Genomic DNA, 27,351 nt, shown 5'->3' with positions numbered 1-27,351 from the left:
CCCGCCCCTGGAGGAGCGAGGCGGGCGGCGCATGCGCGGGGTAGGCTTCGAAGCGCGGGTTTACCTTGGCAACGGTTGCCGGGGAGCGAATGCCCAGTTGTCGCGGCAACGCCGGCCGCGGCCTTGTTCGCCCGCCCCCTGTTCCAAACCCGCCGGCATGGCCTCGGCGCAGCCCGCCCGCACCTACAGCTACTTCAGCCAGCCCCGCGCCCTGCCCGCGCGCCGCGCCTACCGCGGGCCCGCCGAGCAGTGAGTGCCCGGCCCGGGCGGCCTGCGGCCCGCTGGGTGCCGGGGCTGCAGTGGGATGGGCTGGGATGGGGGCCCGAGGGCGGACTGCTGACCGCGCTGTGTGTGTGTCCACTGTGTTGCAGGCCCGAGGAGCCGCGGCGCTATGCCAACCTCATGTACGACCGGCGCGTGGTGCGGGGCAGCACCTACGCCTTGCCCCAGCTGCCCTGGGTGAGTGCCAGCGGGCAGGGGCTGGAGAAGCTGGTGGGCCCCACCAGGGTCTCCCCCACCCCTGGCTTCTGCCTAGGGACCCGCGCTGTCTGGATGCTCTTGACCACCCATACACCATGGCTGAGGGAGTGCGCTAAAGCTCCGGCACCTCTGATTTACGTCGCCTGTTACAGGGGTGCCCAGCCTTTCGATGGCATGGGCGGGGCTGGGTGAGAGCCTGGGGGCTGGTCTGTGGGCTGGATCCAGCCTCATGAGGCAGGATCAAGCCCTTGAGCCAGGATTTGGACCCTGTGCCATCTCCCTGAGACCTACCTGCTGCCCTCAGCCCCAAGGTGCAGGGTCATAGCCCACAGCACCTCTGGGCAGCTCCTGTGTCCCTGGATCAGCCCTGTGCCACCTCCGCATACAGATCCAGTGTGCCATCTGGCGTGCTGTGCTCCCCCAATGCCAGATATTTGGCAGCAGAAGAGTTGCAATTGCTGCCACCATTGCCCCATGGCACCTTTGAGGAGCCCTGTGGACCAAGCGGCATGGCTCTGCAGGCTAGATCTGGTCCATGGGCTGGGGGTTGAACACCCCTGGTCTATAAGGTGTAAATCTACTCTATCTTCTGCCCAGTGCTGTTAGCCAGGGGCTGGTGACCTGCAGGCCAGATCTGGGGTGCGAAGCCTTCGGATGTGACCTGCAGAGCAGTGGCTGTGGTAGCCTTCAGCGGCAGAGAGGTTGTAACCATGCTGCATCACAGGCAGGTGGCAGGGAGATGAAGCAGCAGCAGCAGCTGTGTCCTGGTTCCCACCTTCCTCCAGTGGAAGCTGGGTCAGCGTGGGCCCCTGCTGGAAAACACTGCTGACCCAGTGCTTCTTCTCGTGTCCTGTCACCATGTTCAAATTTGAGTCCAAGAATAGGCACATGCTCTTGCTCGATCTGTAGCCTGAGCAAAGTCCTTGTTGATGGATGGTTCCTCCATATGTGGGCAGGCCAGTAGGTGTTCTGTAGTGTGAAAATTTCCTCCACATTCACACAGGAGGGTTGTGTCATTTAAGAGTATCCCCACAGCTGCGTGTTAACTTTACATTTACCTCTGTTCGGAGACAATTCAAGCTTCTCCATGTTGGGCAGTCAAGCTCTGAGTTTTCACAGAGAGATTTGACAGTGTTGATATTCATCCTAACTCCCTCCTGGATCATCTTTAGTCATGACTGCTCTTCACTTGGGAGAAGAAGGTTCCCCACTTTTCCTTCCTGGCCATGGTGGGTGTTGTTGAGCCCAGCAGTTTGCTTCCTCCCATGATCCTCAGCACTGCTGTGAAGGCATCATAGCTTTAGGATCATGGCTTCTCCATTAAGCTGAGCTCTCTTTTCCTGTAAGAGGTCAGCGTCTCCACAGTGCCCCAAAGCTGAGGACGCACAAATTGCTGGCTCATGGTACAGGAATCATTTTTCTCTCTCTGGGTCTGTGTTTTAGGGTTGATGGTAGTTTTATGAAGAGGTTAGATTATGGATTGTACAGGATGGTTGGGATGACCCTGTCCAGGCAGGGGGTTGGACTGCATGACCTCTGGAAGTTTCTTCCAGCCCTACTTGTCTATGATTCTGTGATTCTCAGGACACCTGAATGGATAGTTTTAGAGGTATTCATTTGTCCAAAAATATTCCCCGGCATTTCATTTTCAGAACAGGTCAGATGCAAATTTCAAGCACCATTGCACTCTGGAAAGTGATTTTGTGAAAATGGCCCTGTGACCTGCCATGGCTATTTCTCATTGTATATCAAATGCACTTCATTTGCAAAGTGCAAATGTGTTTCCTAACTGTGAATGTGACATTGAATCACAAAGTCAGTCTGGGTTCCTGCTGACTCATATTTCCCCCAGAAAAAGACTCTGTAATGAGTATTTAGTGAGGGATGCTGTGGATACGGGGTGAAGTAGTCCAGAATCTACTTCACTCTTCCATAGTTTCCTCAGTTTTGCACTGCTAATGGCAGGTAAGTGGAATAAGGATTTGTTCTAGTCAATGTAATAAGCAGGTATAACTTGGAGCAACGAAGAGCAGCAATATGAGTAAGACCAGTACATTTTAGCATAATTTGTTTTTCAGAGCAGAACTGCTTTTTAAACCTAGTGGAATTAGATATCCATGTCCAAACAGCTCTGAACCTAGGATTTCCTTAGATTGCTAACCTGTAAATGTTTGTGCACCTGCTTAGCTTTATGCACTGAAATCAATGGAGCAGCTCACAGTACTTAAAGCGATATATATGTCTGTGCAGGGTCAGTCCCTTAGAAATCAAATCTGAATGATCTGATTTGTAGAAATAAGAAAAAAATCACTTAATTGTAGAGGGTAATTAGAAGTGTTGTCATTAGAAATTGTGCATCCATTGTTTCCTGTTATTTTGAAACGCCTTTTATATCAATCCCCAGGGTCCTCAGCCAGATCCTCTTGAAGTCCAAAGGCAGGAAGAGGAACTCAGGAAAGCACGTGCCAGAAAGCGGGCAAAGGAGCATCTGCAGACAAGAACTCCTGAGCCCGTAGAAGGCAGAAAGCACATTGATGTGCAAACAGGTCTGAAAGGCCTATGGCGTCCCTTTTATTTCATTATTAATGGGAAAGGGGAGAAGGTAGTAACACATAGAATTAAGGTGTCTAACCATTTCCATTGTAACACCTGGCTTTCAATTGTTCATAACTTCAACACTTACCATGTGTACTCAGATCCAGAATGAGGTTCCCCCCCCCAGCAACCAGGGGGAACAGAACCACATCTTGGATTCAGATACTGTCCTGGGGTAAGCAGCTGCTGCAACTCCAGCTCTGGCTCTGGCTGTAACCCGGACCTAGGCAGGCAGGACCGCAGGTCATGGATTGGGTAACAGGGCAACTGGCCAATTGAGAGGGCAGGTATGGGGGGAAAATGGCAGGGGGAACATGCAGCAAAGGGGCAGGTGCCAAGGGGCAGAAACACCGTGGGGGAGGGGGAAAATAGGAAGACAGGTGGTAGGGGTCAAACACTGGTGGGGGGGAAGAGAAAGTGGCAGCAGAAACAGGCACCAAGGGGCCAGAAGCCAGGGGCACAGATATGAAGGTAGGGCAAGTGGTGAGATGGGCAGATGGGGGAGCAAGTGGCCAGGGCAGGCAGGCATGGCGGGGAGGGGAGGGGAGGGGAGGGTGGGGCAATTTGTGGAGAGACAGGCAGCAGGGTGACAGGCACAGGAGTTCAGGAAGGAGTGCACAGGCACCAGGGAGCACATGGCACAGGTCCAGGTGCAGGGGTTGGACCGGTTGCCTCCCCAACACCTGCCCCCACACTGCTGTTTTCCTCACTGCTTTCCCCACCACAACTGCTAGAGGACAAATATAAGAGGACCTTCCAAAAACTAGATTCTATACAGAGAAATTCTAATAAATTTATGATTTTCCATATATACAATCTCTTTTTGCGGGAGTTGTCTTAAATTCCAAGTCATCTTGGATTCAGGCAAATAAAATGTCCAGGTTTAGTGTCTGCTGCATAAAAAATAGTGCAGCTATTTCCAAGAGGAAGGGTACTATTAGAAACCAACCCCAAACAGCTGTTTTTTAACAGGACTGTAGCCCACAAGTGTTTGTGGCAGAAACTTGAGTTTTGGCAGTGGGGCAATGATGAGATCAGTGTGGTGCAAATCTGTTCATATTTGACAGGAAAAGTTGTCAGTTGTGTGTACTCAGCAGATGTGTCCCTAAGTTTTTGAATATTTCAGTGGCTTCTCAGTCCTGCTGAGCATCCTGCACTGTTTGCCAGCTGCAGTAGCAATGCCTTTTCTCCATTTAAATACCTTTTGACCTAGGGAGAAATTCACTGATTGGGAGTTACTGTTCAGCTCTTACCTTTTCCTCTGACCCATGTTAATGTTGTTCACTTCACAGCCCTTATTTCTGAGCAAGGCCTCATGCCTCTTCCCCTAGGAGGCAGGCAAGTGGAATTCCCCTTGTCGAGACATACATTTTGCATGTGTGCGACTTCTCAGATCCTTAGCTACCCTGAGGTCATTTCTGAGAGAGCTAGAAATAGAACGCAACAGGTCCAGTCTCATCCACTTTGCCACTATCTCTCAGAATGAATACACTGAAAAAGAAAACACATGTGTTTCAAATATATCTAAATAGCATATATGCTACCAGTGACCTTTTTCATCTTAACTTATAAGAATTAACCCCACCTGAACATAACGTAAGAATTGCCATTTACTGGGTCAGACCACAGGTCCATATTGCCCAGTATTCTGTCACACACTGGCACAGAGTGAATGTTGAAAAAGAGAATAAACTGGGTATGACCAGGGTGGTTTTTTTCTACTGTTCCTCTCTCACTTGCAGCCTCTGGCCTTTAAGGTCTAGGAAGTTCTAATACAGAGGCTGTATCCCTAGCTCTCATGCTCAGTAGCTACTGATACCCCTTTCCTCCAATAATTGTCCAGTCCCCTTTTGAATCTGGCTAAACTATCAGCTTCCACAACATCTGGTGGCAATGAGTTCCACACTTTAGTTACACACTGCGTGAAAAAGAACTTCCTTTTGTTAGTTTTAAACTTACTGCCTACTAGTTTCATTTTGTGACCCCTAGTTCCTGTTTTGAGAGAAAGTAAATAATAAGTGCCTATTTACGTTCTCTTTGCCATATAGTATTTTGTAAACCCTTATCACATCTCCCCTCAAGCGTCTCTTTTCTAAACTGAATAGGCCTAGCCTCTTAAGTCTCTCCTCATATGGAAGCCCCTCCATACCATTAATCATCCTGGTTGCCCATCTCTGGATCTTCTCTAGTTCTTCTCTATTCTTTTTGAAGTGAGGGGACCAAAACTGGGCACAGTATTCAAGGTGTGGACACACCACAGTTGTATAAAGGGGCATAATGAAACTTTCTATTTCATTTACAATTCCCTTCTTAATAATCCCTAACATTGTGTTTCCCTTTTGATGGCTGCTGAGCACTGAGCTGATTGATATTTGTAATGAACAGTGATTCCTAGATCTCTTTCCTGTGTGGTAACAGCTAATGGAGAGCCCAGCATAGTGTATGTATACAATTATCTACATTGAATTGCATCTGCCATTTAGTTGCCCATTTGCTCAGTTGTGGCAGATATTTCTGTAGTTCCTCACAGTCCTCCTTGGTCTTCACTACTTTGAATAATTTTGTGTCATCAGCAAATTTAGACACCTCGCTACTCACCCCCTTTTCCAGATCATTTATGAATATGCTAAATAGCACTGGTCCCAACACAGATCCCTTGGGGACCCCCTATTTGCTTCTTTCCATCCTGAAAGCTGACCATTTGTACTTAATCTTTGCTTTCTACCTTTCAGCCAATTTCTAATCTGTGAGTGGACGTTCCCTGTAATCCCATGATTACCTAATTTAGTTAAGAGCCTCTGATGGGCGACCCTGTCAGAGACTTTTTGGAAATCCGGATATACTGTGTCAACTGGATCGCCCTGATCCACCCACTTATTGACACCCTGAAAGAACTCTAGTAGGTTGGTGAGGCATGATTTCCCTTTGACAAAGCCGTGTTAATTCCTCCTCAGCAAGTCATGTTCATCCATATGCTAAACAATTCTTTTTATTATTGTTTCTACCAGTTTTCCAAAAGCAGAAATCAGGCTCGCTGGCCTGTAGTTCCCTGCATCCCCTTTAGAGCCTTTTTTAAATATGGGAGTCATATTGGCAAGCCTCCAATCCTCTGGTACCCAGGAAGTTTTTACTGATAGGTTGCATACTACAGTTAGAAGTTCAGCAGTTTCCTATCTGAGTTCATTCAGGACCCTAGGGTGAATGCCATCAAGTTCTGGTGATTTGCTACTATTTAATTTATCAAATTCCTCTACAACCTCATCTATCAAAACCTCAGCTTGGGTCAGTTTCACTGACTTGTCCCTAGAGAGAAGTGGATCTGGTGACAGAATTTCCCTAATATCTTCCAAATTGAGGACAGACTCAAAGAATGCATTTAGTTTCTTGGCAATGTCCCTGTCATCCTTAGCACCCCTTTTACACCCTGATGATCCAAAGGTCCAACTAACTCCATGGCAGGTCTTTGGCTTCTAATATATTTAAAGAAATGTTTATTGTTGCCTTTTGTGTCTCTATCAAGTTTCTCCTCCAATTCTCTTAGCGTGTCTTTATTCCAGTTTTACATTTGCTTTGCCAATGTTAATGTTCTTTTTTTATTTTCTTCATTAGGATTTGACTTCTACTTTTTGAAATAAGCCTTTTTTCTGCTTATTGCCTCTGCAACTCTGCCATTAAGCCATGCTGGCTTTCTTTTGGTCTGCTTTCCATTTTTTTTTTATTTGTGGTGTGCATTTGTTTTGTGCCTCCAACGTGGTGTTTTTAAACAATTCGCATGGTGCCTACAAGTTTCTCACCTCTTTAGGGGCACCTTTTAATATGCATATAACTAGCTTCAGGGCCAGCCCGCCCTATCCTGTGGAACCTGTGGCCACAGAGGGCCCCGCAGCCAAGGGTCCCCCTGTGGCCATGAACACTCGAAATCAGTGCCATAGCAAGGTGGGGCAGGCGGTTGCTACCAGTCTGCATTGCCGTCGCTGCCAGCTCCAGGTCCTGCTGCTTGCCAGCCCCCCCTCCCCTGCCCCACTGCCAGCTTCTTCAGCTGCTCAACACCCCCTCGCCACCTCCACCCTCTGCTGGCTTCTTCAGCCAAACGCCACTGCCAGCCGGCTTCTTCACATAAGAGGGCCCCAAAACTATATCTTGCAGGGACCCCTCCAAAAATTGTGGGCCAGCCCTGACTAGCTTCCTCATTTTGGTGTAGTCTCCCTTTTTAAAGTTAAAAGCTACTATGAGAGATTTCCTTGTCTCCCCTCCAACATGGAGGTTCCTACCTGGAACAGTTTATTTCTCAAAGTGATTTGAAATCTAGTAATTAAGACTTAGGGTAAATAATTTCACCTACTTCTGAAATCTTCCAAATGAAATATCACTGTATGAACTGTTCCAGTTAAGTAGACCAGACCTTATGGACTACATGATAATGGCAGATGTTACACAGGAAATTGGCATAGATTTTAAGTCGATTCTTTATCTTCTCAACTAATCATTATATTGTACCTTATTTTGGTATAATTAACTTATCATTTAGTTTGCCAAATTATATTAATGGTTTTTAAAGCAAGACGGAATCCTACATACCATATTCATTATGATTTTACTTTGCAGAGTTATATTTGGAAGAGCTTGGTGACCGCATAATAGAAGTTGATGTGGAGTGTCAAACAGATGCATTTCTGGACAGGCCGCCTACTCCACTCTTCATCCCAGCTAAAACAGGGAGAGATGCTGCCACACAGATACAAGAAGGAGAGGTACAATGCAAATTTTCATCTCTAAGTACCATAATCAGACTTCTTTTAGATTAAAAAGTTTGTGATACAAAAAGCTTAACTAAGGCAAAAACAGTTCAGAAACATTGAGGATATTTCTTATAGAGAGATTTAAAAATCCCCAAAATGTCTAGCATTGTTTACTGTAAGGATATCTTCAAAATTAAGGAAGAGTCTTCTTCTTCAATTATATCATTTTAGGAGTACTACTTAGAAGCAAAAATTAAATCATTTAGAAATTCTTCTGTGTGCACAAACAATAAAATTAATGGACACTAAAGATGTCCATGAGTGCATGACTAGGATCCAGTTCAGCTTCCTGGCTCTGACTGGGATACCAAGATCAATTGTGGTTTGAATTAGCTTGTTGATTGGGCCTATCAGACAGACTGGGACCTATTGTATCTTGCTACGGGTGCCTTTCTAAAATGAGGAGAGTGTTAAAGTTCTCAGAAAATATTTGAGCAACTGAAGTGGTAGAAGCTGCCGCTGAGGAAGAGCAAGAGTGGCAGAATTCTAAAGTGCAGTTGATGTGTCTGTCAGGTTACAAATAACATCATAGTCATGCTTACTAGTGTTTCATTTGTATCATCTACATTCTTGCAGGAATAAACTTTTCTGTTCATCTTGATAAGACTTAGAATTGATTGAAATCTAGAAACATGTAGCTCATTTACTTTACTTTTGTCTTCAGCTGTTTGACTTTGACATTGAAGTCAAACCAATGCTGGAAGTTTTGGTTGGAAAAACGATTGAACAAGCTTTGCTGGAAGTGATGGAAGAAGAGGAGTTGGCCAATCTGCGGGCACATCAGTACGCATTTGAGGAACTGCGGAATGCAGAGCTTGCTGAAGTACAACGCCTTGAAGAACAGGAGCGGCGCCATAGAGAGGAAAAGGTATGGAGCAGAGGGAGTAAACCAGGGCTGTCTAAACATTCAAGGTCTTCATTTTCATTTACTGACAAGCATATATTCATTTGGCTTTATTCCTCTTATAAGAACCAGAGAAATGCCATACTGACATTTCATACTGGGTTCGTCTAGCCCAATATCCTCTTTGAACAATGGCAAGTAGCAAATGCTTTAGAAGGAGAGTGTATGAAGGGGGAATGTCTAGAATGATCCATTCCCTGTCAGGCCCTCCCTAGAGCTAACTCTTATGGGTAGGGATGTCAGGGAATACATCCCTGACTGTTCTATTTAATTGTTCACAAAGGACCCATCCTCCATTAATTTATCTAATCCTGTTTAGGACCCCGTTATATTATCTGTCTCTCCAACTTCAGGCAGAGCTGGGAGAGTCAATCAACTTCATGGCTGATTAGAATCTACTTGATTCCTGCTAATTGTTCTTCACTCAACAGGTGTTAATGATGCACTCTACTTTTTCATGGTCTTTCTATCCTTTGGTCTGTCTGTACTTCTGTCCTTTCTTCAGCAGTTTGGCTGAAGTATTTACAGTTTAGCTATTCTTGTCTCTCCTCTTTCACAGATTTGCAGACTACTTTTAGCTCTTTTCAAAATCCTAGCTCTGCCCATAGAGTCCCATCTTCAGCAGCAGTTATAGTTTCAGCTTTTGGCAGAGCAGCTGACAATTCAACAGTGAAAGTTATGGTTGCATACAGCAGAGAGAGAGTCTTATTTGAGTGCATTTGATGTATGAGGAAATATGGTCTGTTTCATATATTTAAAAAACTCCTGTAAAATTGGACAACTGTAGTTTGGTCCATTGCTTCTAGTTCTGCATACATCAGCAGAATGCAGCAGCATTCGTTTGGAGCACTGATATTCCAGTTGGAACATAACCCCTTCACAGTAACATTCTACTAGATAGGGATTAACTCAATCTTATTTTGTCTTAGGTATGTGATGCAACAATTAGTCAAGCAGTTAATTTTGAGAGGTTCATAGAGATGCCCCTTAAATTAATGCTTGCAGTACTCTAAAATTAAAAAGAAACCTTTCAGGCTGTCAGTAATAGAATGTTGAGTATGCACAGGCTTTAAGCTCTGTGGGTGCGTCTACACGAGCCACCCACTGTGCAGGTGTTATTTGTATAACCAAGTACTAAATGACTACACAGTAACCAGTGTTACTGCACAGTACTGGCCCAGCATGGTTGCCTAATGATGCTTACTGTGTAGTAGCTCATTCCTACTGCGCAGTAGCATCGCATCATGGTTTATGCCCATCAGCGCTAATGTGCAGTAGTAACGAGCTACTGCACAATAAACATCTTGTGTAGACATGGCCTGTGTGTACCTAATGACTTATATGAGCATCCAACCCATGGTGTTTGTTATTAAATTCTGAGTAGGCATTTGTGTTATTCTTTTAGAATGCTTACACCAAAACCCTGAATAATGTCTTTTTAGACTTAAACATTTTTAAGGGGTTGGATCCTGTAGTGATTGCCTTAAGTGTCAGAGATACTTTGACTTTCAAGGGGTGACTAATAGATCCAAAAAATGTAATTGGTCAAGGTCATAGGGCTTAAGTGGAACCCCCATGGTCATTATATACTTGTAGACTGGGTACAGATACAGATACAGTTATACCTGGTGTATCAACCATACTTATATGGTTGATCCAACTGAATTTGGTACCCATAGTGCTTCCCATTCAGAACATGTAATCAACAGTAAATGCAGTGGCCTTTAACAGTCTTAAACTGAACAAAGTGAAGCACAAGAGGAAAGGTGTTTGAAACAAAAGTAGGCCTACAAGCTTGTCTATCTTACCTCTGATCATAAGCTTATTTTACCCCAGCTCCTTAAATTCTGTATATCAACCTTGGTGTCAGGGAAACTGTCTTTAACAACTAACCAGAATCTTTATTCTCTTTTCCTGGCTTTTTGCTCTGCTAGTTGAAAACCAGGTTGCTGAGCTCCTTGGGCATTCAAGCCAGGAAATTAAAGGGAATGACTTTTTAATTCTTTGGGAGAAGCGTATATCCACACATAGGCCATTCCTGAGTAAATTTCTTGACAAACCTGTTGTTAATTTAATTTATATAATGTGTATATAAAATATTACCATTAACAAGTCACATACAGTGTTTATAAACCCTTAGGGTGCTTGTAAACACGCAGAGATGCTGCTCTAATGTGCTGTAATTATAGCACGTCAGAGCAGGCTTGATTAATTAAGCCTGCTGGACCATGTTAATTAGCGCTCTCCAGCAGCCTCTGTGTCTCATGTATTCATCATCCTTGCACTTCAAAATGGCGGCATGGGCACTATAACTACAGCTTGTTGAACAAGCTTTAGTTAAAGCGACCCTGCCGCCATTTTAAAGCACAGGATACAGAATGCATGAGATGCTGCGGATACTTTAATTAGAGCGGCTCTCAGAGCTTCTCTGATTAAAGCGCCCCCTCCCACCCTGAGAGCACATGTAAAGATGCCCTTAGAGATCAGATCAAGATATCACAGTGATATCCTCTTATATTATGTTGCCATGCTTATACCGCCATGGTACATCATTAACATGACATGATGTTCAACTGTAATGTCACATGACATTAAATTTGGAAGAGCTGGAGAGTTTGCAGTAATTCTAGTTAATTTATCAACTGTCTTCTGCAATGAGTCATGTGTGAGGGAAACATCCTTCACTCAACCTGAAATTGGAAAGAGCATGAGCAACTTCAGTCATACGTCTGGAGCCCTGTGATACTCTGAAAAGAAGTGCATATGATTCTAGACTTCATTTTTTGTATCTAAATCCCATAAGTATTAATGTGAGTTACATGTTTTTAGGAAAAATGGCCAGCCCACAGTATGTGTCCCTGTTTTAAAAGTTTCGTATTTTACATTTTCACACTTCACACATTTTACTTCAAGAGGGAATAAAGCCAAAAAGTTTACAGTCAAACATTGTTTTGTCAGGAACGTCGGAAACGCCAACAGGTACAAGTGCTGCAAAAGCAGAAGGAGACTTCAGAGAAAATCGCAGCTCGGGCTTTTGCACAATGTTACCTGGCTGATCTCATTCCTTCAGTTTTCAGCAGCCTTCATGAGAGTGGATATTTCTATGATCCTGTAGAAAGAGGTTGGTACAATCCTTTTCTTACACAACTCAAAGAACCGCAACACTCAGTGTCACTCGAGTTTACAAAGCCTTTCTTATCCTTTACTATTGGTTACACACATATAAATAATAAAACTACATTTCATTTACTGTTTATATTGGTAAATGGGCAAATTGTTAGTTTAGAAAAAATACCATTTCTAAAACTAACATTACTGGTCACCTATATGCAAATGCATCATGTTTGTGTCAGCAAGAGCTTTTATCTTTGCTTTTAGTGGAAAGCGCTAGATTTGGAGAATTTTAAGCTTACAACTTAATGTAAGTGAAAAGCAGAAATTTGATAGGACACAGGGCAAAAGTAGACCTGAGCTGTAGTAGTTGTGTTACAGTAGCACTCTAAAAGTGGGGAAGCACTGGTTGGTGTAAATGATATTGACATTACTGTTGTGTTGTTGTTTTTATTGCTGTAGTGCATAGGAGCCTCAGTCCTGTATGAGGACCCCACTGAGTCGGATACTGTACAAATACAGAACAAGAAGCTGCCCCTATCCCAACGAGCTTAAAATGAGAAACAAAATTTTTCTTGGCTAGATTTCCAATTTAAATATAGTTAAGGTCACTGGGGACTGTCAGAAATTACCAGTTTCTTCTATCTGGCCTCAGCCTCTCTCTAACTGCTTAATTCCTCACTCCTGTCATTCCCGACCCTTCATCTCTTCTGCTTCTGCAGGGTGAGGGATAGTAGTCTCCTGCTTCCCCTGCACATGCTCTCATTATGCAGGGTTAGGGGAGGCACTAAACTTGGCTTCTGTGGCACAAGAACGCTGTCACTGCCACACCTATGTTGTGCTTCTTGAAAAAAACGTCTCCAGAGCTAGCAGGCCAGCTGCTTTCATGAGCTGCAAAAATTTACCTAAGAACTCCAAAGAAGGGAGCCTGCTGATATAATAATCTTTCTCTGGCAGCTGGGGTCAGTCATCAAGTCCAGTAATTACAACTTGAAAAGGATGGCCAAGTGCCCAGTCAGTTCAGCGAACCATTCAGCCTCTTTGTCGACGCCATTAGAGCTAGCCTTCTTCCCATTCAAGCTGCTTCCTTCACAAATAAGTTTTTATATTAGAAAATCTAATTTTCAAATCTAAAATATAATCATGTGCTTGGCCTGGGAAGTTTCAAAGCTTGTTAAAAAAAACACAACAATTATGTGGTTTCAAAATCTAACCTTTCCGGTCCTTGGAAGTAAAACATTTTGGCAAACCTGCCATTATAGGTCTAGAGGGAAAATGGTGTTAAAAATACATATGATTTATTTTTCTTCCTTGTGCCATTGAAATCACTGCATTTAACAGAAGACATGTTCGCTGCCATTTTTGAGGGATGTGTGTCAAATATTATAACATATGGGCTCATTGACCTTACAAAATTTACTGTACCATTGGGTAGTTTTATAACATAGTGCCTAGTAAAGGTTGGCCAACCAGAGGCATGGCCAGCCTCTGTGTGGCATGCAACAGATGAGAGCAATAGATCAGGCAGGGAGCATAGGGCAAGGAACAGAAAGCAGAGCAGTAGATCAGGCAGGGGAAGAGTACAGGCATGCCTGCCAAAGTGGATGGCCTCCAGTGGCTTAGTCTCTGTTATAACTTGGCTTGATCTAAGCAGCTGAGTACCCCATCCTGGTTATAATTTTACAACTGACCTGATCAAATCAGAGCTGTAACATGGTTTTCTTAATGTGGTTATTACAACTTGCTTTATCATGTATAGATAGAAACAAACAGCATTGGAAAATAGCTGGATTGTAACTGGCTGCCTAACTATAGTTACTGTTGTAGTGTATCAGAAACATTAGGATTCCACCTTGTTTTAAAAAGAAGCATCTGTGGAAGCTAACTTCAGAATGAAACTTCAGTTGTTTCTTCCTAATTAACTGCAATAACAAAGCTACCTTCAGATATGGGATGGATGTGAAAAGGGAGGAGGAGACTCAGATTAGAAGGAATTTGCAATCACTCTTGAAACCCTTCGTCATAAGGTCACTGGTCCATTCCCAGTCCATGGTAACTGAGAACCAGAGTTTCTACCAGGAATTAGGTTTATACAGTTCTGTGAATGCAAAAGAGGGCATGCTTATCAAGTAGTGTGTGAAAAGGTACACATGAATATAGGCTTCTGCTTTCTGACACAAAATTAGGCCCTCAATATCACTAACCTCCAATGGCATGTCCTTGGTTTACATAGCATGAGTTGCTAATCTCTGAGCTATAGTAGGTTGGCCTCCATAATAAAACAATTCCACTGTGTGCAAGTTTTGCTGGTGACAAGTGCCTGAAAGTCAGGTCTTCCAGTTTTCAAGAAATTTCTTTTCTTTTCTTTTTTCATTTTGTTTCAGTTAAAATCAGACTGAAGCAATCTCTAGGTATTCAGAAACTCCCCCAAATTGCAAGGGGACCAGGTCACAGGATTCTTGGCTCTAAAGCTGATATCCCAGCATACTGCCTAAAGTCAGGGATCAGCAGCTTGCATAGTCCCCAGCCCTGCTGCAGACTTGCCAAGTGTGTTTGCCCCAAGATGAGGGACCCAACAGCTCCCAGCATTCCCAGCCCCAAGCAAGACCCACCAGCAGGAGTTCATGAAGGCAGAGATCTTTCAAATTAAATACTTTGGCCTCAACAAACCAGTGTTATTCCATCACTTTTACTTCCTGGTATAAAAAGACTAGCCTAGAACTGAGCAGTCATCAAAATGAACCACCTTCTCAGCTCTAGAAATGGTCCATTCTTCCTGATTTTAGTCACTTTGATGGAGCACTGTGCACTGCACTTCAGATTATTCTTCTCGGGACAAAGGATATAGTTCTATAGTACCATCACTCCTCCCTTCAGAAATAGCGCATTTAATTAATGATAAAAAGAGGATGGTTCTGATAAGCATGAGATAAGTAAAATATGAAAAAAATATATAAGAAACACTGCCAAAATCTTAGTGCTCTGGCTTGCTGCTTCAAAACAAAAATCCTAAGGTGTATATGAATTGAATGAAAAGACTATCTGGCTTAAAGTTCTAAATAGTGAACTGGAATTTCAAACTTGGAATACATTTTTATTATCATCCCATATAATAATTCCAGCAAGCTTAACAATTTGACCTCATAAGTTATAGAATCATAGAAAGTTAGGGTTGGAAGGGGCCTCAAAAGGTCATCTAGTCCAGCATTTCTCAACCTGTGAGTCGCGACCCAAAAATGGGTCACAAGAATATATGAAAGGGTCACAAACAAACTTTAAAAATGGATTTTCCTTTAAAAGAGAAAAATGTGGGAAACCAGAACTTTTCCCTTGCAGGCTGACAGAGTTCCAGCCTGCAGTGGGCTGCTTGGGGCCCTCCATGCCCCACACACATCCCCGTCTGCCCCACACACCCCTGCCCTGCCCCACGCACTGCGGGGCCGGGGGCTGGTGGCAGGGAGTAGCAGGTCAGGAATGAGGGGCACTGGGTTGGGTCTTACAAATTAATGTTTACAAGTGGGTCCTGGTACAAAAAGGGTTAAGAACCACTGATCTAATCCAAACTCCTGCTCAAAGCAGGATGATCTCCAACTATATCATCCCAGCCAAGTCACCTGCTGACAGTCACATGCTTAATTCAAACTTTGTGCTTGTCCTTTGTTCTTCTTGTAGGTCAGTCTAACCGTGCATGCACTGCACTTGTGAATTTAGTTAGCCCTTTGATGTGCCTATTTTTGAAGCACATTCTGAGATTTATTATGATTACTTGCAGATAGGTAGAGGCATCTAGGTTACAAGAAGAGAGAGGCTCTCTGGTCCAAGGAGTATGATTCTATAATGTTGTTTTTTATTTTGTTAGTGAAACCTGTTCTAAAGGTCACTTCCAGTAAATCAACTGCTGTCATTATTGACCACTTAAAAGTTATCCCTAAGGTTTTAAGCAAAATTCTGCATGCACATTAGCTACAGGCCACTTCCTATGGCATGCAGCTAACTTTTCTCTGGGAAATTGATACTTTTGAAGGTTTCAGTGTGTGAGAGGACTTTGCTATCAAGGTGATTGCACCACAGTGTTGAGTCGCATTGAACCATCATGTTGCAACATAATGACTTTTCCTGGGTCCTGAAAATACTAGTTTTTGTACAGCACCAATCACTGGGTAGGTGTAGAAACTACGAGAGATGTAAATAGGACAAGATTTCCAGTTGTTTTGCTAAAATTGGATGATCTTGGCAATACCAGGATAAGCAGGAACTCCTTAGAAGGAATTACACACTTTGGGCAGGCCAAAGACCAGAATACATTTATATTCAAAGCAAAACTATTGTTATCCCAATTGTTCAACCTTTTTCACCTAATTATATGCAAGTTCTAACTTGGGGCTTGAGCCTGCAAGGGACTGAGCACCCTCAACACCTGAGCACCCTTCTGAAATCAGTCTCAGTTGATGAGAGACTGAAATTATATAGAAACCTAACTCCTAAATTAGTAGGAGAATTTAGGCCTTAGCTTCTTGTAAAATCAGGCTTTAACAGGGCAAGCGTCTTCTGTGCTTTCCATTTATCTATGACTAGCATCCTTACATTAACTAGAAAATATATCCCAAGAGTTTATAAGTTATCATTAATAAAAATACATATTTTTGTTTTCCTTTCCTAAATGTTAAAGATATTGAGATGGATTTCCTTCCATGGTTGATGGAAGAAGTAGAAAAGACATTGGAGAAGAAGATTCTGGGAAGAACAATGCTTGATTGTAAGTTACGAGGTCATGAAATATAAACTATCTTGCTTAATTTCTTTAAGTGAAAACTAATGTAATAACTGCAGGATTATTATGAAATAGGCAGCAAATTATTTAATGAGAATTAAGTGAGGAGGTGGATGATATTTTTCCATTTTCCTTTTTTTAAAAACCTTTTTATTGTTGGAACATTTTCATGCTTACTTTATGCTGCAGTTTTGTAATTGAGGCTCAGCTGAAATAATAGAAACAACAGACCTGATTCAACACCAAACCTCTGCTGGTAGTATTTAGTGTCTGGCAGACCTCTCTGCCAGACACTAAATACTACCAGCAGAGGTATGCTTCTGCCAGAAGCATTGGATATATTTAGTAGACATAAAGCATTAATGAATGGTAATTGTTTTCCCTGTTTTAATAGCTTTCATTCCTTATTTATTACATGGAAGACAAACTGTAGTCTTTTATTGAATTCTCCCATTGTTTATGCTTCTGTTTCAGGAAAAGAAGCATCTTTTGTTCCTCAATTTGAAAAGCACATAAACTGTTTAAGGCCATCTGTCTGTAACAAAAGGCCTCTGATTTCACATGTGTAAATTACCCCAACTGTGTAGTAACTGCTCATCCTAAATGAACGAACAAGAAAAGGAAACAATAATCTTTGGCCATAATTGGCTGAAACGTCAAATGATCATAAGTTCCTAGTTTTTATTTTATAATTGAATAAGTATTCTGGAAAAATGTTAACCAGTCAGATATTTCATAGAGGTAACTGCTTGGCACCTCAGCAGTCAGTAAAAGTATCCTTGCTGAGTGACTCATTAAAGTTAGGATCATTTAAAAAAGCTGAGCTATATAGGCTGCTATTGAACTGCACAGACAAACCTAACTATCAGTAGTGATATCAGAAAATAAACACACACTTATGATGAATCCATATCAGTGTCTGTAGTCCCAGATTAGATTAAATTGATTTTTAAACTCACATAAAATTTTCATTCGTGTTCCTTTTTTTTTTCAAATGTCAGAATGATGTTACCTGAGTGTCTGTGCATTCCTTTCTGTTTAGATATCTCTTAAATTTAACCTTACCTCCATATTTTCTTATATTTTTAGATAATTACAACTGCTCTGTTAGTTATTTTGTTCTAAATTACTTTCACTCAACAGAGTTCTTGAGTGGTAATTTCCTTATCTGTTTTTTTTTAATTATTAAAATGGTCGCATCTGAACACTAAACAGCCCCCCCAGAGAGACTGTTACAATGTGATAATTTAATACCTGGCAGGCATGTATTGCCCCCCTATATTTGTCTTTAATGTAATGTAGTTTAACTTAATTTAACTTTAGGCCCAGTATGTTCTGGCTGCTTTGGGCCACTTTGGACAGCACTGACTGGAGCATGCTGACTTGTTAAACAGGCTTACCAATAGCTTAGTCATCCTGCCCCCTTCATTTCCATACTTATACTAGTTTTCACCCTCCTGTTTTACAGTTGAGTAGATCTGTTCTTTTAAGAAACTTGTAAAAATCAGTGCTTTGCAGTTCTTTTGTGGTGAAAGACAATGTGTGAACTGGACCGTTTGGTACAAAAAAAAGAAGGTCAAATAGAATCCTTCATTTCTTATTGGATCCATTCTTAATTAATTTCAACTCAAAAACTAATTAATGGAATTCCTTGTAAGTTCCTAGCAAATGTATTATTTGCTCAAAGAGTTAGTGTTACAGTTCAAAGGAGAATATACTGCATCCTTCACAACAGTGAGGATGAATCCCTCCTTGAAGTGCAAAACTCAATTCAGCCTTGATTATAGAGCTGCAATTTAACAACCATCTTTTACTGGTTCAGTTTTGTTCTGCTTTCACTTCTCCTGTTCTGCTGTTTAGTAACAACTACTTCTTTCATTTCAGCCTTGATTCGTGTGGTGGTTGAAAAGAGGTTGGATGCATTTGATCAGGCAAACACTTCACAGGCAGAAGTTTCTGGACACACAGAAGTTTTTGGTCAGGCAGATCAAGCATCTGCTCAGGTATCATCATGTCAAACCTCTGTTCAGCTAAACATGTCACATCAAACAGAAACTCAGGAACCTGAAACCAAGTGATGACCAAACTAAACATCTGGTAATCAGGTATTGGCAAATAAACCATGGATCTCAGCAAAGAAAGAGGTATTAATGGCTACCTGCAGATGTTCCCTTGTCAAAGGATACCAAATAATAAGTACAGAGGTGTAGCAAGCTCAGTGAGTGCCCAGGGTGCAGGGAGAGGGGGTGAGCATATGACAACCACTGTAGACTTGGAGAGGGGAGCAGGGTGTGGATAAATGGAAGAGAAGTTTTACTTGCTTGGGCTACTGCTGCTACTCCAGTGGCAGCAGCCCTGCAGTCAGGCTCCCTGGGAGCCAGTCTTGGTGCCCCATTCACTGCCCCTTCCTCCCAGATACATACATATTGTGTGCAGGGCTGCACCTGTTCTAGCAAAGACCCTCGGTGGAGTCTTTGCCCCACTTGCCCTCCACCTGCAGATACACTGCTTGATTGCAGCACTGTGCTGCCCAGCTCCTATGGTGGGGCAGGAGCAGCAAAGACTCTCAGTGGAGGAGAGAGGGGAATTCTGGTGCCAGCTCATAGCGCCCAGGACTGCTGCCCTGCTTGCCCTACCCTAATTACGCTACTGAATAAATATAGCCTAAAACAATTTTTAATGCTAATTTGATGACACAAGAACCCAGGTGTGTTATAGTCTTAAAAAAGAGAAGGCTATGAGTGAAGTTGAATTTCCATATAGGCACTACAGAACTGTAGGTCCTTTAACTTGAAAGGTTGTGCTGTTTCACACTCCATACTTCAAAGGGAAGGGAAAGGATGTTGAAGGCACATGTTTACTGCCAAGGACCACACTAGTATGTACTCCTAAAAAGCATGCCAGGGCTGCTTCCTCAGTGCTACCACCCAAACCAGATGTTATGTAGCTGTGTTATTGTGACACTGAGAAAGCGAGTTTATCGCTAGGCACCCAGTGCCACACTAGTTTAGCTATATTACACCCATCTTGGGAGGTAGTCTGTGTGGCACAACTATGTCATTCCTCATAGCAGCACTGTTGACCTTTCATAATACTGACTTGCCTTAACTGCACATTAATATTCTTAGCAGATGTCATGCTTTACGGAAGCAACCTGCTGATATTTTCAGTCTCAGAACTAGGATCTCTTTATTTTCTTTCTTTAAAAAACATCAACCACCAAATGTAAATACCACATTTACTCCATTCCATTTTGGAGACACAACATAGCTCTTTATCCTGTTTGTTTTGGCTTCTAAAACATTGTATACTCCTCTAAAAACAGAATACCATCAAAGAATTCTCTAGGAATACGAAGGCTGAATTTTAAAATGCTGGGTGCCAAACGTTAAGTTTTCATATGCTTCTGATTAGATACACAGGGAAATTACTAGAATTCCTAATGTATATGGTAGTCAATTTAATTCTCATTGATAGTTTTTTTTCAGGACAGGTAGGCATCCCCACAAACACACATGTGCAGGGGCATACATTTCCCACAGGACAAATAGCAGCAGCGCATATTTGTACCTCCCAGGACAGCAACGGGTCCTGGCTTGGTGGGGCAGCAGTAGTGCCACTCAGAGCCTGGCCACCAGCCAGGCTCCAGTTTGCTGCTATGTATGCCACACCAAATTTTTTAGCAGTAGGCTTTTTTTTTGACACCAGGATCTCCCAGTGTCAAGAAAACTCACCATGCTGCTTATTTCCCATGCAGTAAATGGGCGCAAGTGTGCCATGTGTGCCATGTGCCTCAAAAACAGCTTTGAGGCGCCGCCAACTACGTGGACGCATGTGGGGACGTGCACATAGAGGACAAAAAAAATCGTTAAGCTCAGTTTAAACTAGTAAGAAAAAGTTAATTACGTCTGTGTCTCAATTTTTAATGTTTTTGTCATAAATAAAAATATATATGAAAATGTAAGTGCTGTCATATTATTTGATCAGGGATTAGGGTCTTAATTTATAATATATGTCCTTTCAAAGGGTAAATTGAATTTACTCTGATTTACCACTAGATGTCAGTGATACCATTGCAAGCAAAATACATTGTACCTTTTGTTAAAAGTTTTTCTCACATATGCATACTTGCATTCACACCTACTGTTTGTAGCTTCCAAAGCTTCTGTGGGCAGTTGAATCTGCTTGCACATTATTTCAGCATATTTGTCATATAGAGTATATATTGAATCTAGGTAAAATCCTTCATATCAAGTTGTGTGAGAGTTTTGCCAGAATCTTCAAGGATTTAGATCATAAATCGACAATGACAGACCCTCCTCCCTAAATATATAGCCCTGGGTGAATAATGTTAAGGGTTGGTATAAGGAACCTTTGTTAGATGTTTTAATGTGTTCCAGTCAGGAAGGAGTGAAATATCATTTTGATACCCTCAGGTCTAATAGGAAAATTCTGTAGATGAATTTTTGGTGAAGTTCTACATTCCCAATCCTAACAAACAAATATGGCTGTAGCAGGACCTGAGGAGGGTGAGGATACAAGGAACATGCTAGGAAGGGCCTAACCACAATTCTGGCCCTTTTCTGTCTGATGCACAAACAAGAGCACTGCATTCCTTCTCTACAGGAGTAGTACAGATCGGACTCATAGAATTCTGGGGAGAGAGCAAAATGCCTCTCAAAAAATGGTACAATGGGGCTGTTCACTAAGATTTCAGAATCAGTGTCTGCCTCTGAAAATGTCTTCTTTTCCTCTCTCTCCCCACCTTACACAGCAGTGACAGAGGCTTAAAGCCACAGTCTAAGGTCTCACTGAGGTTTTCTTGTTAATTGTGCCATCCTGTTGATTCATTGTTAAACATTCCAGGTACTGACGCCAAATACGCCTGTGCTGCTGCCACACGTACCTGGCACGTACTGATTGAAGTGCCAACATTCGGAGTGGAACAGTGCCTCTTAAAACCTCTGTGTTCCATTGCAACAGAGCTGCTTAATTATTAACTTTGCCAATGAAAATAGCCCCACCTTGACAAAACTGTTCTTTTGCATTTTTCTCAATGGTGCTGTATACAGAGACCAGTCTGCCAGGCCCAGATCTAAAAACGAGATCTTAAAAATAAAATGCTAATAGAAAATGCAGTATTATTCATTATGTAATATAAAAGCGTACCCTAGGCATTGGGCAGGAGGCACTTAGAGCTATCCAATAGGAAACACTGGGCACATCAGCACAAGACGCTTAACTGCACAGTAGCCTAATAACACTGCACAGTAGCATGCCAGGCAAAAAATGTGCTAATATGCTACTGTGCAGTAGTATTCAACTACTGTACATTAAGTGTCACTAAAAATCCGTGAGCTGGCACTACTGCGCAGTAGCACAAGTTCCAGCACATTGATTTAGCACTTGGTTAACCAAGTACTAAACTTAATGTGCAGTAACTATGGCACATTAATGAACAGGTAGATGTGCCCACTCAGTAGTGAGTCTGAACTCTTGCCCCATTCTGGATCTTAAGGGCATGAATCAGGTCTACACACTTGGGACCCAGAGCAGCCTCATCTGAAGGTGATTACCTAAATGACTTGTGGCCGGACCCACTGCTCACATAATGGCCTAATACACCATTGACCCAGGAAGTGAGTTTTAAGTTGCCCTAGCCAAATCAGATTCATAACCACATCTCCCCCTCCCAGGAGAGAGAGCTCTCTAAGCAGTAGGCTATAGAATAGTCTCAATATGGGTACACATCACCCCTCTTAAAGCTAAGCCAAGATTCTTGGAACCTGAAGGAGAATGAGCGAAAGCAAGCCTGACCCCATAGCCTACAGAGAAGGGCACTCCCCTGGGAGAGTGAAGTCGTGGGCTATGGTCCCTCTTCTCAGGGTAATTTCTGTTTTTTAAACATTGACTCTGTAATGTGCATAGCTAGTCCAGGGATCAGGGACAAGAATTGGAGATTTCCTGCCACAGGAATGGCTGCACAATCAGGCTCCTTCTCCCTTGCTCCCCTTCTGGCTCTGTGACTTGCATTCTTGCTGTCATTGATCCAGCATCACCAGGAGTGGTGGGTAAGGACCCTCCCAACCCAAACTAAGCAATAGCCTGCTAGTTGGGGCAACTCCTGGAAAGTGGTGCATTATAATCTTCTTAGCCTAAGAAGGCTAAGCTTTAAGAGGGGTGTCTTTAAGAGCACCAGTCTTTTCTTCCTGGGCAGAAGGCTGTTTTGCAAAAGATCATAGAATCATAGAAATTTAGGGCTGGAATGGACTTCAGGAGGTCATCTAGTCCAAACCTTTGTTCAAAGGAGGACTGTCCCCAACTATAATATCTTAGCTAAGGTTTGTCTATCTGGGTATTTAAAGTCTCTAAGTGAAGTTTCCACAACCTCTCTGGGTAACCTGTTCCAGTGCTTTACTACCCTCCTCGTGAGAAAGTTTTTCCTAATATCTAACCTAAACTCCCCTTGCTGCAACTTGAGACCATTGCTTCTTGTTCTGTCATCTGCTACCACTGAGAACAGTCTAGCTCCATCTTCTTTGTAACTACCTTTCAAGTAGTTGAAGGCTGTTAATGAATCCTCCCTTCTCCAGATTAAATAAGCCCAGTTCCCTCAGCCTCTCATCCTAAATCATGTTCCTCAGGCCTCTAACCACTTCCGTTGCCTACCACTGGACTGTCTCCAATTTGCCCTCATCCTCTCTGTAATGAGGGGCCCAAAAGTGGACACAGCAGTTGAGATATGGCTTCACCAGTGACAAATAGAAGGGAATAGTCACTTCCCTCACTCAACTGGCAACATTCCTGCTAATACAGCCCAGTATGCCATTAGCCTTCTTCACTAGGGTACAGTGTTGACTCATATTCAACTTATTGTCCACTGTAACCTCCAGGTCATTTTCTGCAAAGCTGATGCTTAGCCAGTCAGTCCCCAGCCTATACTGGTGCATGGGATTGTACTGTCCTAAGTGCAGAACTTTGCACTTTTCCTTATTGAATCTCATGAGATTTTTTTGTGGTCCAATTCTCCAATTTGTTGAGGTCTCTCTGAATCCTACCCCTACTCTCCAGCATATCTACTATTCCCCACACCTTGGTGTCATCTGCAGACTTGGTGAGGGTGTACTCCATCCCATCTTTGAGATCGTTCATGAAGATATTGAACAAAACCAGCCTCAGGACCAACCCCTGGGGCATTCCATTTGATATTGTTTGCCAACTAGACATCAAGTAGTTAATTACTACTCTCTGAGCCCAATGATCCAGCTGGTTTTCTATCCACTTTACAGTCCATTCATCCAACCCATACTTCCTTAACTTGTTTACAAGAATATTGTGGGGGACTGTATCAAAAGCCTTGCTAAAGTCAAGCTATATCACATCCAGTGCTCTCCCCACATAGGAGGTAATCAGGTTGGCCAGGCATGACTTGCCCTTGGTGAATCTTGCTGACTGTTCCTAATCACTTTCTTGTCTTCCAAGTGCTTAAAAATGGATTCCTTGAGGACCTACTCCATGATTTTAGCAAAGAAGGAGGTGAGGCTGACTGATCTGTAATTCCCTGGATCTTCCTTCTTCCCTGTCTTTAAAGATGGGCACTATATTGGCCCTTTTCCAGTCATCCAGGACCTCTTCCAATTGTCAAAAGGTTTCGAAGACAATAGCCAGCAGCTCTATAATCACATTGGCCAACATCCTCAGCACCCTCATGCTGGTACACATCCAGCTTTTCTAAATAGTCCCTAACCTGTTCTTTCACCACTGTCAGCTGCTCACCTTCCTCCCCAAACTGTGCTGCCAGGTGCAGTAGTCTGGGACCTGACCTTCCCTGTGAAAACTGAGGAAAAAAGGCATTGTGTACTTCAGCCTTTCCCACATCATCTGTTACTAGGTTGCCTCCCCCATTCACTAAGGGACCCAGACTTTCCCTGATCTTCTTTTTGTTGCTGACTTACATGTAAAACCCTTCTTGTTACCCTTCACATCCCTTGTTAGATTCAAGGCCAATTGTACCTTGGCCTTCCCAGTTTCATCCCTGCATGCCTGAGCAATACTCTTATACGCTTCCCTGGTAGTTTGTCCAAGTTTCCACTGCTTGTAAGCTTCCTTTTTTGTGTTTTAGCTCATTGAAGAGTTCCCTGCTAAGCCAAGTTGGTCTTCTGCCATACTTGCTAGTCTTCCTGCACATCAGGATGGTTCGTTCATGCCCCCTTAGTAAGGTTTCAAGATGCACACCGATTTCTCTTGCTGTGTTTTTACAAGTTACAGTGGCCATGAGTCCTGTGTTCTTCATTAAACTCAATGCTGGTAGTGTGAGCTAGGCATGTTTTGAAGCACACCTAACAAATCAGACCTCTGCTAAGAGTCTGGTGGACTTAATGTGGTTCTCCTGCTCCACTGTAGATCACACAAGAGCAGCTGTGGCAATTAAAATGCCTGGCTGCTCAAACTGGGGTGCTTTTGTGCATTCTGGAAAGTCTAAGTCTACACGACTAAGGATCTCTTCAGGGAAAAAATAGTCACTAAATGAATATAGACACCTAAGGATTTTGTGTTCACTGTATTGCTTTTTGAGATTCAGGTCCATCAATTCCACCTGAATCCCATTTAGGTCTCTACTTTACTAACCTGGATTTGGCCCAACATACTTGGAGCAACTTGCCTACATGGGAAAATGATACTGGACTGTGTACTGGATTTTAGCTACCTTTTGTCACAACCAAATTAAGTAGTGCCCATGTCACAAACAAATAAAACCATTCAAAACAGTTTTTTTCTGCACTAGGTTAACTAAGGGTTAACAATAATGATAATAACCACTTTTTTGCTGCGCATGTCAAAAAGAGATTTATAACTGCGACACTAACTAAAAATAAAACTTAGCCTTCTGTGCTGTACATAAATCATTATAACTGGTCAGAGAAAACAGGGAGTAACCCTGTGAGATAATACCCTAGTGAAGACCGCTAGGTAATTGGCGATTCTAATTAAATTTATGACGTGGCGAAAAGCAATTGGCTATTACACAAATAAAACCTGTCTTCACTTCCGTGAAGAACGGGAGACCTCCGCACACACACCTAAAAAACCGCTAAACGTATGCGTGAGAATAACTGACAAATTGATCACTTGTCAGTCTCCCCCGTCTCGACCTTATCAGACGTAAATCAACGACCTGCCGGCCCGACTTTTTTCTCCGTTTATCTGCCCAACCAAAAAACTCTTTTACAAACCGACCTGTGACCTACAAACCTTAAGCTATAACTAACCAAATATCTCTGACCTCCGCTATTCACCACCTTGACGGTGTAAATAAATAATCTTGCTTTACAACTGATAAGCGTCCGCCTAATTAATTCCACTCCAAGCGTCACAAATACCTGCCTAATGGCCTTCTAAGGCAACGGACCCTTAACTGCCCAGGTGGGAGTCAGGGACAGCTGCTGGCTGGCTGCCCTGGGTCCCGACACCTTTTTTTTTTAAGTAGCCAAAAATAAGGGATCGACACCATGTATGTAGTCCCCCATAGTTTTCATTAATACATATTTGAGCCCATGCTACTTAACAGACTGCTCAGCTCTATGTACTAGGTTATCTGAGATCAAAATTGACAGCAGAGATGTGGGTAATCTTTCTGTCTATCTTTCAGTAAACTCCCCTCATGTTTTAAGTCATCTCCAATAAATCAATGTATAATGTTATGTTTTCCAATTATCTCCAGTTTCTTAAAAACATTATAGTAAGTCTGTCACATATTTGAAGTTATATCAGAGTTTACTATATATATTTCTCTGGACCTTTTTAAATGACAGAATACTTTCTTCTGGGATCACAAGTCCTGTAATAAAATCCTGGCTTCAACTAAGTCAGTAGGAATTTTACCATTGATTTCAGTGGGTCAGTGATTTCACCCTGTTTTTAGCTTCTGATTTTGATGTAACAATCTCCAGTGACTTCGAATAAGTCAGCCTTTATCTATCTTTTCCTACATGAAAAAAATGTTGGGACTTTATACATTAAAACTTGTCTAGGGGCTTAAAATTCTTTGCTAGAATTTTCTTGTTAATATACATTTATTTTTATTAATCTTATAATATCTTTACAGGGTACTTCCTATAGATAAGAAGATTGCTGTTGATCATTTGTGAAAAGATCCAAGCTATCAATATTGAACTGACAGTTTGTTTTGGAAATTGTCACAAGGGGTAGGCAATCAACTAAAAGATTTTTATTTTTGCTCTGTGCTTTCTTTTTTAGAAAGTTTTACTTGGAGGATTTCTTCATGATTATACTTGTAAATAGGCTTTGGTATTAATCCTTTTCATACCTGAATTACTGTAAAATGAGCTGACGAATTCAACTGTATTCATTTAAATACGTTGGGAACATTGGTTTATAGAAAGGCCCTTCTATACCCTTCTGGTAAAGAAATTCTGAAGCTGGTATATTACATCTTATCCTCACATAACATTAGAGTTGAAGTCCATTTTGCATTTGTCTAATAAGCAGCTGGAATATGAGCTTGCGTGCATGTATGTAGAAAACAGAGCAAATTCAGTCAGCTCTAAAAGATGTATTTCTGACATCGGTTAAAACAATGGTACTTTTGAAAAAATACACTGTGACAAGTGTTTGCTTGTTTATGTGGTTGTAATGCTAATAAAATATCCAAATACTCCAATAAGGTTGGC

At 42.4% G+C, this 27,351-nt stretch overlaps 1 protein-coding gene across 2 annotated transcripts; it reads left to right on the top strand.

Annotated features, from left to right (window-relative positions):
• The first annotated feature begins 84 nt into the window (after positions 1 to 84).
• On the top strand, positions 85 to 27,351 carry RSPH3 (radial spoke head 3). Of its 2 annotated transcripts, XM_019479898.2 has the most exons (9): positions 86 to 249; positions 372 to 459; positions 2,885 to 3,026; positions 7,681 to 7,826; positions 8,539 to 8,742; positions 11,737 to 11,899; positions 16,559 to 16,645; positions 18,545 to 18,663; positions 26,766 to 27,351. In XM_019479898.2, the coding sequence occupies exons 1-9, from the start codon at positions 158 to 160 to the stop codon at positions 26,781 to 26,783; spliced, it is 1,059 nt and encodes a 352-aa protein (XP_019335443.1). In that variant the 5' UTR covers positions 86 to 157; the 3' UTR covers positions 26,784 to 27,351. The 2 variants fall into 2 exon arrangements, with proteins under 2 accessions (XP_006260592.1, XP_019335443.1); XM_006260530.3 differs by lacking the exon at positions 26,766 to 27,351 and having other exon boundaries at positions 85 to 249; positions 18,545 to 20,624.

Source organism: Alligator mississippiensis, chromosome 1, assembly GCF_030867095.1.
Source record: "Alligator mississippiensis isolate rAllMis1 chromosome 1, rAllMis1, whole genome shotgun sequence".
Taxonomy (NCBI): domain Eukaryota; kingdom Metazoa; phylum Chordata; order Crocodylia; family Alligatoridae; genus Alligator; species Alligator mississippiensis.
This window is presented reverse-complemented; position numbering and strand designations above follow the sequence as displayed.